Source organism: Crotalus tigris, unplaced genomic scaffold (genome assembly GCF_016545835.1).
Source record: "Crotalus tigris isolate CLP2741 ecotype Arizona unplaced genomic scaffold, ASM1654583v1 scf7180000019100.1392032, whole genome shotgun sequence".
NCBI classification, from domain to species: Eukaryota; Metazoa; Chordata; class Lepidosauria; order Squamata; family Viperidae; genus Crotalus; species Crotalus tigris.
In genome coordinates, this window is record NW_024097375.1 from 960,627 (window position 1) to 974,124 (window position 13,498).

General features: G+C 41.0%; 1 protein-coding gene across 2 annotated transcripts in view; it reads right to left on the reverse strand.

Moving 5' to 3' along the window:
• IDUA (alpha-L-iduronidase) overlaps window positions 1-13,498 on the reverse strand; it is a 61,256-nt gene that overhangs the window by 8,283 nt on the left and 39,475 nt on the right. For both annotated transcript variants that reach the window (XR_005558674.1, XM_039359677.1), the window contains exons 8-12: window positions 11,899-12,115; window positions 10,775-10,984; window positions 9,006-9,127; window positions 4,586-4,711; window positions 2,863-2,939 (exon numbers count right to left, since the gene is read on the reverse strand). Coding sequence is in view for 1 of the 2 variants with exons in the window: in XM_039359677.1 (XP_039215611.1) it covers window positions 2,863-2,939; window positions 4,586-4,711; window positions 9,006-9,127; window positions 10,775-10,984; window positions 11,899-12,115 (752 nt within the window). In the remaining variant the exon portion in view is untranslated. The remainder of the gene's footprint in view (window positions 1-2,862; window positions 2,940-4,585; window positions 4,712-9,005; window positions 9,128-10,774; window positions 10,985-11,898; window positions 12,116-13,498) is intronic.

The window sequence follows — 13,498 nt, forward strand, 5'->3', positions numbered from 1 at the left end:
ATGACAAAGTAGCAACAATGGTGCATTGGAAGATCTGCAAAAAATATCATTTGCCTGTAAGCAAAAACTGGTGGGATCATAAAATAGAGAAAGTCATAGAAAATGATAAAATTAAACTGCTCTGGGACTTCAGAATTCAAACAGACAAGCACCTGCAACATAACACCCCAGACTTAACAATTGTCGATAAGAAAGACAAAAAAGTCTGGATAGTGGACGTGGCAGTGCCTGGAGATAGCAGAATAGAAGAGAAAGAACTGGAGAAGATAACAAATACAAAGACCTACAAATAGAAATAGAAAGACTGTGGCAAAAGCAAGCAAGGGTAGTACCAATAGTCATAGGCTCCTTGGGTGCAATCCCAAAACAACTGGAGCACCACTTGAACACAATTGGCATTGACAAATTCGCTATTAGTCAATTGCAAAAGGCGGCCTTATTAGGAACTGCTTCCATCCTGCGACGATATCTGTAATACCATCAAACATCCACATCTGCCTATTCCAGGTCCTGGATAAGGACTCGATAGGTAGACAAAATGCCAAATCCAGTCTGAACATCTGGCTGACTGTGCGATGCTCGATAATAATAATAGTAATAATATATAATAATGGAATGCTACAAGTACATCAGATGAAGAAGAAAAAGTGGCTTTGGAAGAATATCTGAAGAACAATGATGATGCACTGAAATTAGTATATCAGGAAGGCTTACTGACTACTGGAGAGACCAAACTGGCCTACAAGAAAGACCAAATGAAGAACAGAATAGAGGCATGGGAAGACAAAGCACTACATGGCCAATACATTAAAAAAAATAGCTGGGAAAGCAGATAATAACAAGACCTGGCAAGGGCTAAGAGCAGGAAAATTGAAGAAAGAGACCGAGGGACTAATTCTGGCTGCACAAGACCAAGCCTTAAAGACAAATGCATATAAAGTCAAAATTGAGAAGACAGCAACAGACAGTAAGTGCCGCCTATGCAAAGAAGCTGAAGAAACAGTGGATCACTTGGTAAGCTGTTGCAAGAAGATTGCACAGACTGACTACAAGCAGCGGCCTGACAAAGTAGCAACAATGGTGCATTGGAAGATCTGCAAAAAATATCATTTGCCTGTAAGCAAAAACTGGTGGGATCATAAAATAGAGAAAGTCATAGAAAATGATAAAATTAAACTGCTCTGGGACTTCAGAATTCAAACAGACAAGCACCTGAAACATAACACCCAAGACTTAACAATTGTCGATAAGAAAGACAAAAAAGTCTGGATAGTGGACGTGGCAGTGCCTGGAGACAGCAGAATAGACGAGAAAGAACTGGAGAAGATAACAAAATACAAAGAGCTACAAATAGAAATAGAAAGACTGTGGCAAAAGCAAGCAAGGGTAGTACCAATAGTCATAGGCTCCTTGGGCGCAATCCCAAAACAACTGGAGCACCACTTGAACACCATTGGCATTGACAAATTTGCTATTAGTCAATTGCAAAAGGCGGCCTTACTAGGAACTGCTTCCATCCTGCGACGATACCTGTAATACTATCAAAAATCCACATCTGCCTATCCCAGGTCCTGGGTAAGGACTCGATAGGTAGACAAAATGCCAAATCCAGTCTGAACATCTGGCTGACTGTGCGATGATCCATAATAATAATATCCATTCTCATGCACTGGACCAGGGGCAGGCAACCTTGGTTCTTTTATGACTCATGGACTTCAACTCCCAGAATTCCTGAGCCAGCATGGCTGGCTCAGGAATTCTGGGAGTTGAAGTCCACGAGTCATAAAAGAGTCAAGGTTGCCTATCCCTGCACTGGACAAAGAACTGTCTTTGAGATTGATAAATACATGTTAAATATTAAAGCTATTGATTTTGCTGGAAAATGGGGGCAGATTGAACTGTCTCAAGGACATCTGTTTAGTACAGTTTCTCAAGCCTGGCAACTTTAAGATTTGTAGACTTCGAATGTCAGAATTCCCCAGCAAGCCTTGATAGTTGGGGAATTCTGGGAGTTGAAATTCATACATTTTAAAGTTGCCAAGGCTGAGAAATGCAGGCAGCCCTTGACTTACAATCACATTTGAGCCCAAAATTTCCATTTGCTATTCCATTCCACTACTCACTTAAGTTGTTAAGCGAATTGCGCCTTATTTTGTGACCTTTTGGCACAGTTGTTAAGCGAATCACTGCAGTGCTAAGTGAATCGTGTGGTTGTTAAGCAAATGTGGCTTCCTCCGTTGACTTTGCTTGTCAGAAGCACATCTGGAGAGGTTACAAAGGGCGATCACATAAATACATGCCAGTTGCCAAGCCCCGAATTTTGATCACGAGATCATGGGGATACTGCAACTGTCCTAAGTGTGAAAACCGATCATAAGTCACTTTATTCAGCACTATTGTATCTTTGGTCACTAAACGGATGGCTGTAAGTTGAGGACTACCCATACTGTTCTAGTTGTATTCTTATGAGAGATTCTGCTCTCACCCTTTTTCTTTTTCACTTGTGGAAGGTGGCCTTGTCTCTAATAAATGGATTATTGGTGAAAATACGATAGAGGCACAGATTTCAAGTCTTTTCTGCAAATGTTCCAAACAGCACAAGCCACCTTCCTATACTATACAATTCGGATGTTTTAGTGCTACAGATGAGCTGAAAAGTATTCATCAGTCCCGGGTTTCTGTAGTCTTATGTAACTATACTAGAGGTTAGAAGTATGATGGGGAAGAAATTTTCCAGCTAGTTGCTTGCTAACAAAGAACTGTTACACTGTGCACAATTGAAAATAGCTATTAAATTAATAATATTTTATCTGGAAAATGAATGAATGGAAAACAATGGTGGATTTCTGGAAAATGACCTACTTTGAATTCACACAGCTGTCATCCCATGTTATCAGAACTTGTCCCCTCATGAGACCAATGAAACGAATGCCGTTCACCTGCCGAGACAGAACCACCTGCGTTAAACACTGCATGCATGGAAAATATGAGCTCAGATTCAGTTCAGGTTATTTCATGTGTGGACTGATTCATTTAGGTTTGGGGGTGTCGAAAATGCATCAGTGCACACAACTAACAAAGCCCTGAAGGATGGCTGACTAACCAGGAAAACTAACCAGGCTTTGGATTTTGATAGAATATTTTCAAAATAGCATTTAGAGTTGACTAAGTAGAATGTTACGACTTGCTGTGTGCAATAAAGAAGCCTGGCCTTGGAGTATCATCTCACATGCTGGAAGAATGCAAGATGTTTATTGATCCTTTCTCTTTAGCAACTCTCCCTAACATCTTTTAAGGAATTTTGAATTGACCAATTGGTAAAAGGAGGACTGCTGGGGAAAATATGCTGACATTGTAAACCAGGGGTGTCAAACTGCCAGCCTATGGGCCAGATGCGTCATTCAGAAGCCGCGCCCACCCCATTCCCAGCAATGGCAAAACCATCCCGATATATTGCACGAAATTTAGGGGACTGAAGGCTAAAACGTATAAGGAATGGTTGCTACAATTGGGTATGTCTAGTTTAACGAAGAGAAGTACGAGGGGTGACATGATAGCAGTATTCCAATATCTCAGAGGCTGCCATAAAGAAGAGGGAATCAAGCTATTTTCCAAAGCACCTGAAGGCAGGACAAGAAGCAACCGGTGGAAACTAATCAAGAAGAAAAGCAACCTAGAACTAAGGAGAAACTTCCTGACAGTGAGAACAATTAATCAGTGGAACAGCCTGCCTCCAGAAGCAGTAAATGCTCCAACACTGGAAGTTTTTAAGAAGAGACTGGACAGCCATTTGTCCGAAATGGTGTAGAGTTTCCTGCCTGAGCAGGGGGTTGGACTAGATGACCTCCAAGGTCCCTTCCAATTTTACTACTATTATTATTATTATCACGAGTTTGACATGTCTGTTGTAAACAGTCCAGAGAGGGCTGTAACGCATTAATGGGCGGTATATACGGTAAGTCTACGTGCTGCTGCTATTGCTATCTTGGAGAATGCAGCTTTTTTAGTGTAAACTGGACACACTTATTCTCGGAGACCTGCTTATCTTCTAGGCCTACGAAAGTCTGTCCTGTGCACCCTTTATGAGTAGCCAGAAGCAATATCCCTAAGACATATATTTACACCCCAGTGATAATTATGTCTTGAAGCAAGGACAGAAAATCCTGTAATCCTTCCTATACTGTTGGACTATAAAAGCAAGCACTGCCAGTGGTGAGAGAACAAGACACCTATAATTCAACAGCCAGATGGGTCAATGTTCTTCACAGATCTTTATAGGCCATGTTTTCCCTTTGGCTGGAAAGCTGCCTCTATCCTTTCTAACCTTGATGGTTTTTACCGATTCTGAATAAGGGTATACTTGCCAGTGAAAAAAGCGGCATCTGGTGCACAGCTGTGTAAAAACCTTCTTTGGATCAAATAGTGCTGATAAAGGATAATAGAAGAACTGTGGGAGTCATGGGAAGAATGCCAAGAATCTCCCAGCCTCTCCTAACTCCAGGCTCAGAAACAAAACAAAGTCACTTGATTTGCACCTTACTAAACATTCTGTGTTTGCAAGCGAGTGGCAAAAGAAAGCACCCACCTGATTGGGAGCAGAGAGGGGCTTTGCACACATATGAAGGAGGAAAACAGCTGGAATTGGAAGTTCTTGCTTCAGCCTTAAATGGCCTTTTGCAGGTAATGGAAATGGTCCTTTCACCACAGGGTTCTAAGAAATAGATTTAAAATTAATGTTTAAAAATGCAGAGATGCTGAAGAACGATCCAAGAACCCCAGTGACACCTAAGAGTTGCGCAGCTATAGTTAAGCAAGTTGAATGTTATCAGTAGAAGACCACCATCTAAAGCAGGGGGGTCTCCCAACTTGGCAACTTTAAGACTTGTGGACTTCAACTCCCAGCTATGCTGGTTGAGGAGTCCACCAGTCTTAAAGTTGCCGAGTTTGGAGAACCTGATCTAAAAAAAGCCACTTGTTTGACTCTTGCATTGTAACTGGGGTGGCTTCTGCATTTTTACATAAGATATTTCATGTTTAAGCCTTCATATAAAAATATGGTTGTTGGGAAGATCAACTGGCCTCTTAAGTTGAACCCTGGGAACCCATCATGATCATCTGGAGAAGAAATCTTTACCTCTTTTCTTAACTCATGCTCCCAGGCCTAAATGTTGCTCCAGGAAATGAAATCCCAGGATGAGGTGCAACTGACTTAAAGAACAGCAGAAAGGTGTTACATTTACACCCCTGTAAATTCAGATATTAAACAAGGACAACCAAACTTCCAATCACTCTTCACCCATGGAAGCTCATTAGCTGACTTTGGGCCCTTTCAGCCCGATCTGTCTCTCAGGATTGTGATGATGAGGGAAAATGGGAGGGAGAGTCTTGCACACACCGCCTGCAGGAAAAGTGAGCTGTAATTCTAACAAGCAAATAATGGCCCCCAAATTTTATTTATTTATTTAAGAAATGTATATGGCTTCCCAACTTGAATAATTGTGACTCTAGGTCAGTGGATCTCAACCTTTCTAATGCTGCGACCCCATAATACAGTTCCCCATGTTGTGGTGACCCCCAATCACTTATACATCACCGGGTGCCAGGGGCGTGGCCAAAGAAAAGGGGAAAAAATGGCGGACAGCCTTGTTTGGTGACCCCCGTGAAATGGTCGTTCTACCCCAAATGGGGTCCCGACCCACAGGTTGAGAACCACTGCTCTAGGTGATCTACGATCCACCAGCAACATGTCAATACGTCAGGAACCCAAATTTATATTACATCCTTTCATGCAAGTACTCCAGTCAATTTGGCTGGGATAGGGATGGGGCCAACCATATATATAAAACCACACATGGATGTGGGGAAGGTCATTCCAATGAGCAGGCACTGCAAAGGAAAAGGCACATTCAAAAGAAAAGTGGAGAGCAGGCAAAGCCAACTGGTCCTGCTTCCTGTCACTTATGTGTATAGTTAGTGGAGAAAATGTGGGAGGCATAAGACAAAGAGAAATATGGAGAAATATAGCTGGGACACCCCATCTATTTCTTGCTTAGACTCCTTTCCCTGTTTGTTTCAGATTTGTCCCCTAGTTGGCACACAACTCTCAAGAAGGGATATTGTTCCCAATACATGAAGGAAGCTGAGGCCAACATTTCTGATTTCCAATTCTCCTCAGAAATTCTGTCTGTGTTTTGCTAAGATCATCTGCAATGCGTTCCTTTGTTTTTAAAAAGAGCTCCGTTTGCATTGAACCACTGAGTGGCTTCAAGGGGACACGGGTGGTGCTTAGATTCCCTAGTGTTCAAGCATGTCCTAATAGGAGAGCACGGGGAAAAGATCAAAAATGAAATCCGAAGGGAAGCATTCCTTCTGGCTTTGTTTGTAAAGATATCTATTACCATAAACATTTACATAACCCCTTCCGTTGTGTCAGATCCATGGAAAAAGCTGGCCCGCAAGGAGCAAACATCTAGTTAACATAAAAAGGAATGAATCCGATTGGGACAACTCCCTGATTTATTTCTACAGGACAAGACAGAAGAGATTCAGAGGATAGGTGAGTAGATTGGGGGGGGAGGGGGAGGTGCCCTCATTTAGAGATTATTCTGTGGCGCTAGTGGTGTTGCAGACCATATATTAGCTTTATGCCATTTTGACTTTCCCCACAAAGCATCCTGGAAAATGTAACTTGGAAAAAAAATGATGACAATTCTTTTATTTGAAGGACTGTGGCACTGCCTCCCTTCAGAATTAAGAGTTCCTTCAATTGATTTTGGGAGAAGGAATAACTACATATCGGTTACATCTGGAGAATAAAGAAACTATCAGACGCAGCCAGGCGCAGGGGGTCAAACTATTTTCCAAAGCACTAAAAGGCAAGTCAAGAAACAACGGATGGAAACTAACCAAAGAGAGAAGCAACCTAGAACTAAGGAGAAATTTCTTAACGGTGAGAGCAATCAACCAATGAAACAAGTTGTCTTCAGAAGTTATAGGTGCTCCATCACCAGTGGTGGGATTCAGCCGGTTCGCACCACTTCGGCAGAACTGGTAGCTAATTTTTTTGTTGCCCAGGCCCAGAATGGACCAGTTGTTCCCATATTTGAATCCCACCACTGTCCATCACCGGAGGCTTTGAAAAAGAGACTGGACAATTGTTTATCTGAAATGGTACAGGGTCCCCTGCTCGAGCAGGGGGTTGGACTAGAAGACCTCCAAGGTCCCTTCCAACTCTATAATCTGTGTTCTAATATAAGGGTACACGTTCACACAAGTATTAAAGTAAACTTAGGTTTTGAAGTTTTACCAGGAAGGGTTTTTCAAATGAGAGCAGTTCTTGGATTATATAGCCATTCCTCCCTGACTTCCATACCATACAAATTCCTGTTAAAGGCAGGGATTTAAGGAGAGCCGATCAGAGCGGACAGTGGAGCCAAGAGACTGGAAGCGAGGCTAGAGATTTGATAGCCAAATAAGAGTTTTCTTTCAGAATTTCTCTCAAGGGAGCTCTTTATTGCTATGAAAAGCAGACTGTTCAAAAGGGCTGCTAACCTGAAGAGATCTGGAGGTTTAGATGTTTTGTTTTTCTACTCAAGAAATTGTAGAATTTGAAGTTTTGCGCTTTTTAAATAAACACATGAGAGCAACTCTAAATGCACTGAGAAGTAAATATGTCTGTATCCAGTGGAGCTTATTCTTTAATGCAGGGGTCTTCAAACTTGGCCCTTTTATGACCTGTGGACTTCAACTCCCAGAATTCCTGAGCCAGCATGACTGGCTCAGGAATTCTGGGAAGTGAAGTCCACAGGTCATAAAAGGGCCAAGTTTGAAGACTCCTGCTTTAATGCTTAGGACTCATTGAAAAACCTGTGACTGAAGCTTACATTGTTATGAATGCTACGGAGAGAACAGACCGTTTTATTTATGTTCTACCCCAGAAAAACATGAAATGAACCTAACAAAGGCTACAGTAGGTACTTTGTTTTGAACAACCAGGAGTCAATGGGAACTTCTTTTGACTAGAGCCGTCTGCCTCTGAATACACAATCCAGCCACTCTGCTTGTGAGATCTTCAAGGAAGAGAATGCTGGACTGGGTCTAATTCAGCAGAATAATACTGACATTCAGCAAAGAGGGGGGACAAGCTATTTGAAATAAGGGACCGGTATAAGGCAGCTCAAAAGAGAATACAGAAAATATGCAAACCTTGCATATGTTTGCCTTGTTGCAAAGGTTAAACTTTTAATCAATGGAAAGAAGTAAAAATGCCTCTTCCCCCTCAGCTTTTAGATGGGAAGGATCTTCTTGTTGTAAGATGAGCTAAAATCTTAAGGATTTTATCCTATCATCTGTTCACTTAAGCAGCAATATATCACTCAAAGCTATAAAAAACTTTATTAATGTTTATTCTTACCTGGATATTTTAATGCTTGCCTTTCTTTCTTTCTTTCTTTCTTTTTCTTTCTTTCTTTCTTTCTTTCTTTCTTTCTTTCTTTCTTTCTTTCTTTCTTTTCTTTCTTCCTTCCTTTCCTTCCTTCCCTTTCTTTATTCCTTCCCTGTCTTCCTTCCTTCCTTCCTTCCCTCCCTTTCTTTATTCCTTCCTTTCTTCCCTGTCTTCCTTCCTTCCTTCCTTCCTTCCTTCCTTCCTTCCTTCCTTCCTTCCTTCCTTCCGTTCGTCCATCCTAAGCTTTCACCAACCATGGCTAAAAATTGTGGAAGTTGAAATCCAACACATCTTGATGAAGTCAGGGAAAATTAACAAATGGTTTCTAGCACAGTCTGTAGATCAATAAAAAAAGTTTACTCTTTAGTTTCAGGTTTGCACCATAAACATGTACACAACGCATTGGTGATTATTTTGAATTAAATTTTCATGTGACAGAGATATAGGGTGACAAAATGTACTTAGGAAAAAACTCACTGAATTCAGAAATATTTACTCTCAAACAAGCATGTACTGGGTTTGATTTCACAAAGAGCCATTTCTCAAATGCACGATACTCTACCTGAGCATCTCTTATTTGCTCCAGTTGCTTCTGAGAAGGAAAGTCTGGCATTCTCATTTTCTTCCATTGCAAATATGGATTGGTTAGGTTGTTATCCATGTAGTATGTTACATATACCAGTTCTTTGGGAAGATAAAGAAAATGTAATAGTTTAAAGTTTGGCTTAAGCTGAACATCAAATCAGACACGGTAGCTTAGAAATACAGTGTTCTGGTTCACAGTCTGTTATGCAAGCGATAAGTTTTGGGCCTCAACTCTTAGACAAAGTAGCTTTAGAAAGAAACAGAGAAGTAAGTCATCGGGAACCTGAAAACCCCAAGCTGACGCTGTTTCATTCCATCAGCAATTGAAAAGGTTTTGCATCCTGAAATATGAAAGGGAATAGGGGGAAAAAAATCCAGCTGAGCTTGACTAAGATACATTCCTCAGAAGACTGTTCTGACGGAAGGCAATTTAACAGCCAAAGCTCAAAGTAGATACTTTAACCCCTGAGTTGATATCTATGACTCCAATAGCTGCTCACCATTTCTCACTCTCCTGCAGGTGCCCAGTTAAAAAGGTGTGGGCTTACTTCAAATGTCACCTGATGAGTGAGGGACAACAATCAAGAAACTCAAACCCAGGCTGTTGTTGAAGTGAAACCTGGGGAGCAGTTTCACTGTTTTCTGACTCTTTCTGAACACTGCTTTCGAACAACTCTTTCTATGGGAATGAAAGCAACACGTTGCTCACAAGAAGGATCCAAAGGGTGACAAGCTTTTCACCAAGTGGATTTTTCTCACAGTTAGAAATTTAAGAGATTAAACCACACCATGAAGTTGTCTCAGTCTCAACACCAGAACCAAAACAAAAAACCCCAAACAGTGAACATACAATTTGTTTCACAAAACACAATTCTGCATACTTAATATATCCTAATTAGATTCTGTGAATTGTCTATTCAAGTTAAGCCATCAGGGATCATCTGCTGACCGCCTTCTGAGTTCAAATCTCCGAACCTCTTCCCCTATTGCGTAAAGAATGACCCTCCCGTGCCACTATTCAAACTAAATCCTAATTTGGTGATCACTTTAGAACAGGGGTGTCAAACTCAATTTCATTGAGGGCCGCATCAGTATTGTGGTTGCCCTTGGGGGGCCGGGTGGGTGTGGCCTACTGGGTGGGCATGGCCAGCTCTACATTGTTTGCATCAATGGTGCCTGTGGGGTCCTGGGCAGGAGTGGGACAGATCTGAGGGTCTCTGACAGAAGGGGGTGGGACCGGGGCAAGTGCTAAGTCATGGTGCATTTCTTCATTCCTCACAAAGGGTGATACCTCCCCAGCATGCACCCAGGGGGCGGGGCCGATGCAGCAGGGGCTGGTTCCTCGCTGTTTCTGGACAGCCTTGTGGAGCTAAGACTGAATGCATTTCAGCATAGATGGCCATCACCACAAAATTGTACATTGGCTCCCGGCTGGCCTGGGCCAGGGCCAAGGCAGCAGGGGCTGTTCCCTCACTGTTTCCAGGATGGCTTTGCGGGCCACATGAAACTACTTCGCAGGCCGCATCCGGCCCCCGGGCCTTGTGTTTGACATGTCTGCTTTAGAATGAGGCAGTGTGTGTGCGTCATGCTGTAGTTATTAGGAACTGTCCATTACCCTGTGAGAAAAGACCTCTCTTGAATTCGTCTAGCAGTGCATAGAGCCTACTTCCCCCAACCTGAATGTAAATCTCATTTTTGGAGGTTATCAGGTTAATAGCCCTTCAAAAAATCATAGAAAAATGTTACCTCTGTCTTTAGGATAGTTGGCTATGTTTAGAATCACAGTACTGATGTTTGAGGATGTCTTGTTATCATTGCTTGAATAGATCAGTATTGATGCTTGCCAGCTGTCCGACAATTGTAGTCCTGAAGGTTTATGCAAGCTGGCTAATATTCCCAAGGCATTACAGTCTTCTGATTTGTGACTAGAAATGTTGGCAGAAATTTGCTCTTCTCCTGCACAAGAGGGAGAAAACCTTGAACTAAAAAAAGGGAAACTTACAGAGGAGCATTTAAAGCATGTTGTCCTAGTTCCAGAAGTCAGCCTCATGAAGTGTTAATTCTGTGACAGAACATTTCATCAAAAGATTTGATGTGGGCATAAGAAGAGCTGAAGTTTGAAATAACAGAAAAACCTTTAGTTGAAGATACCTAGGTGGCTGTTATTGTTTCTTCTGTTTGTTAAATCTCTCTTTCTAAGATTGGGTCATATTTTTTTTTAAATCCCCTTTAGTATTTTTATAAATAACTCAAGGTGGCAAACATATGCACTACTCCTTCCTCCTCCTATTTTCCCCACAACAACAACCCTGTGGAGTGAGTTGGATTGAGAAAGAATGACTGGCCTAAGTTCTCTCAGCTGGCTTTTGTGCCAAAGGCAGGACTAGAACTCACAGTCTCCTGGTTTCTAGCCTGGTGCTTTAATCATTAATTATTTGCTCTTGGAAAGCAAATTCCTATTACTTACATTGTTCACCCCCCCCAGTACGTGGTAACAGGTATGAAGTTTTAACTTATTGACTGATAACTGATTGGCTTATTTCCCAGTTCAACTGAATTAACGTCAGCTGGTCAACATAATATATTTCTTCCCTCTTTTTAAATACTAGATACTTCATTTCCTGGAATACTTAAGGGTGTGTAGGAAATGACCAGGCTGAGCCCGAGGGAGGGGGTCAAACGCATCATCAGTCTCGAATCCCTTCATGCCCACAAGAGATTTAAGTCCAGCCCACCTTGAATTCCATTGACTCTTATCTGCCGCCAATTTGCTTTGACCATTGAACTACTAACCTTGAACTGCCTGGACTCTTGATTTGACAGTGTATTTAGCAATTGTGAAAATGAATGGGGGGGGAGGGGTGTTGTACCTAGCAAAGCCAGCAAGCCCATTACTGTCAGCACCGGCTTCCTCACCATCTGGATGTGGGGGGGCTTTGTGTTATTCATCTGAAAGCGTGCCGTAAGTGTCCTCTGGGTGAAGTAATAAGGATGGTAACTCAGAAATGCATTGTCATTGCTTAACAAAGTGTAGTTGATGGTATTGTTGGGTTTAGCGATGAGAAGATTTTGATGCTGAGCAATTACCTGTAAAGGAACACCATTTGAAAATATGTGAGTTATTACGTTAGTTCAATAAAACAGGTATTCTTCTTCTATTTTACCTTATATTCTTTTATCTTTATTTTATCTTACCTACTATATTTTATTCTATTGTATCTCACCATAACTATTTGATCTCATTTTACTGTATTTTACTGTGACTGATGGTCACATTTGATATGGCCAATTGACTAATCAATAAAGTATATCATAACAAGTAATAGATGTAATTTTCATAGGAGGCTTTTCAAGATTTTTGACAGCAAATCCACTGCAGGACGAGGTCATTATTTTAAACCAATCCTATCTAACCTGCTGCCCTTCAAATGTATTTGGATAACAATTTTCATCATCCACAACCAGGTTAGGAATATTTGAAGGCACTAGGTTGGGGAAAAGGTGATTTGCATCTCCCATATGAAATTATATAATATATAAATCATGGCTATGAGTATTCTGTATTCAGTAAAAAATGCAACAAAGCAACTCAGATTATGAAATGCATATATATTAAAATAGATTTGCAATATTTCCTCAAAATCTGCATGCTTTATTCTGTATGAAAACTATTTAGTGTATACTTAGCAGAATTCAGCCTCCTTTGGGTTGCAATATGGAGAAATACGGCACTGTACAATGCACTGAAACTCCAAAGTTATTTATTAGTATAACATACAATATATAAATTGATTAAATAAGTAAATGATTTGTTTCTTTTGGCTACTAGGAATTCAACAGGTATTTGGCATATGTTTCAAGTATAATGCTGCAACAAGGGGAAAAAACAGAAGTTGTTTCAGCCAGTTAAAAGAAAAGCTGAAGTTTTCAGCTGTGTGCTGGGTCAAAAATCCTCTTTGATACTTTTGTAGTCTTCCTTAAAAAGCATACAGTATACATAGCTGAATACAAATATTTCATATTGGGATTACTGTACAGCTTTCATTTTTTTTCCTGCCTCAGTTCTAATTCCAACAGATGACTGCGCTGTAATTTATCTCTGCCTATAGAAGAAATTAAACCCAGAATCTCTGTGACAACTTGAAAACAAGAAAAGCACTGTAACATGTTAGCATCAGGGTCTACTAAGTAAGCCTTTCCAATAGCTTAAATTGACCTAATTCCCTAGGCAGCTAAAATTAGGAATTTAAGAGGAGGATTGTGACAGCATAACTAATCAGATGTAGAAGGATTAATGTTCCACACCAAAATACGCACAAAAAAGCAGATTAGCCCTTAAGAACACTGAGTTGTGCAGAACGGAGTTGTATAAAACTGCATTTAAAATCACAAAAGGTGTTCATGTTAAACTGAATGAGGCCAGAGAAAGACAATTCACACTAGCTCTATTAATTTATGGAAGGTGTGTGT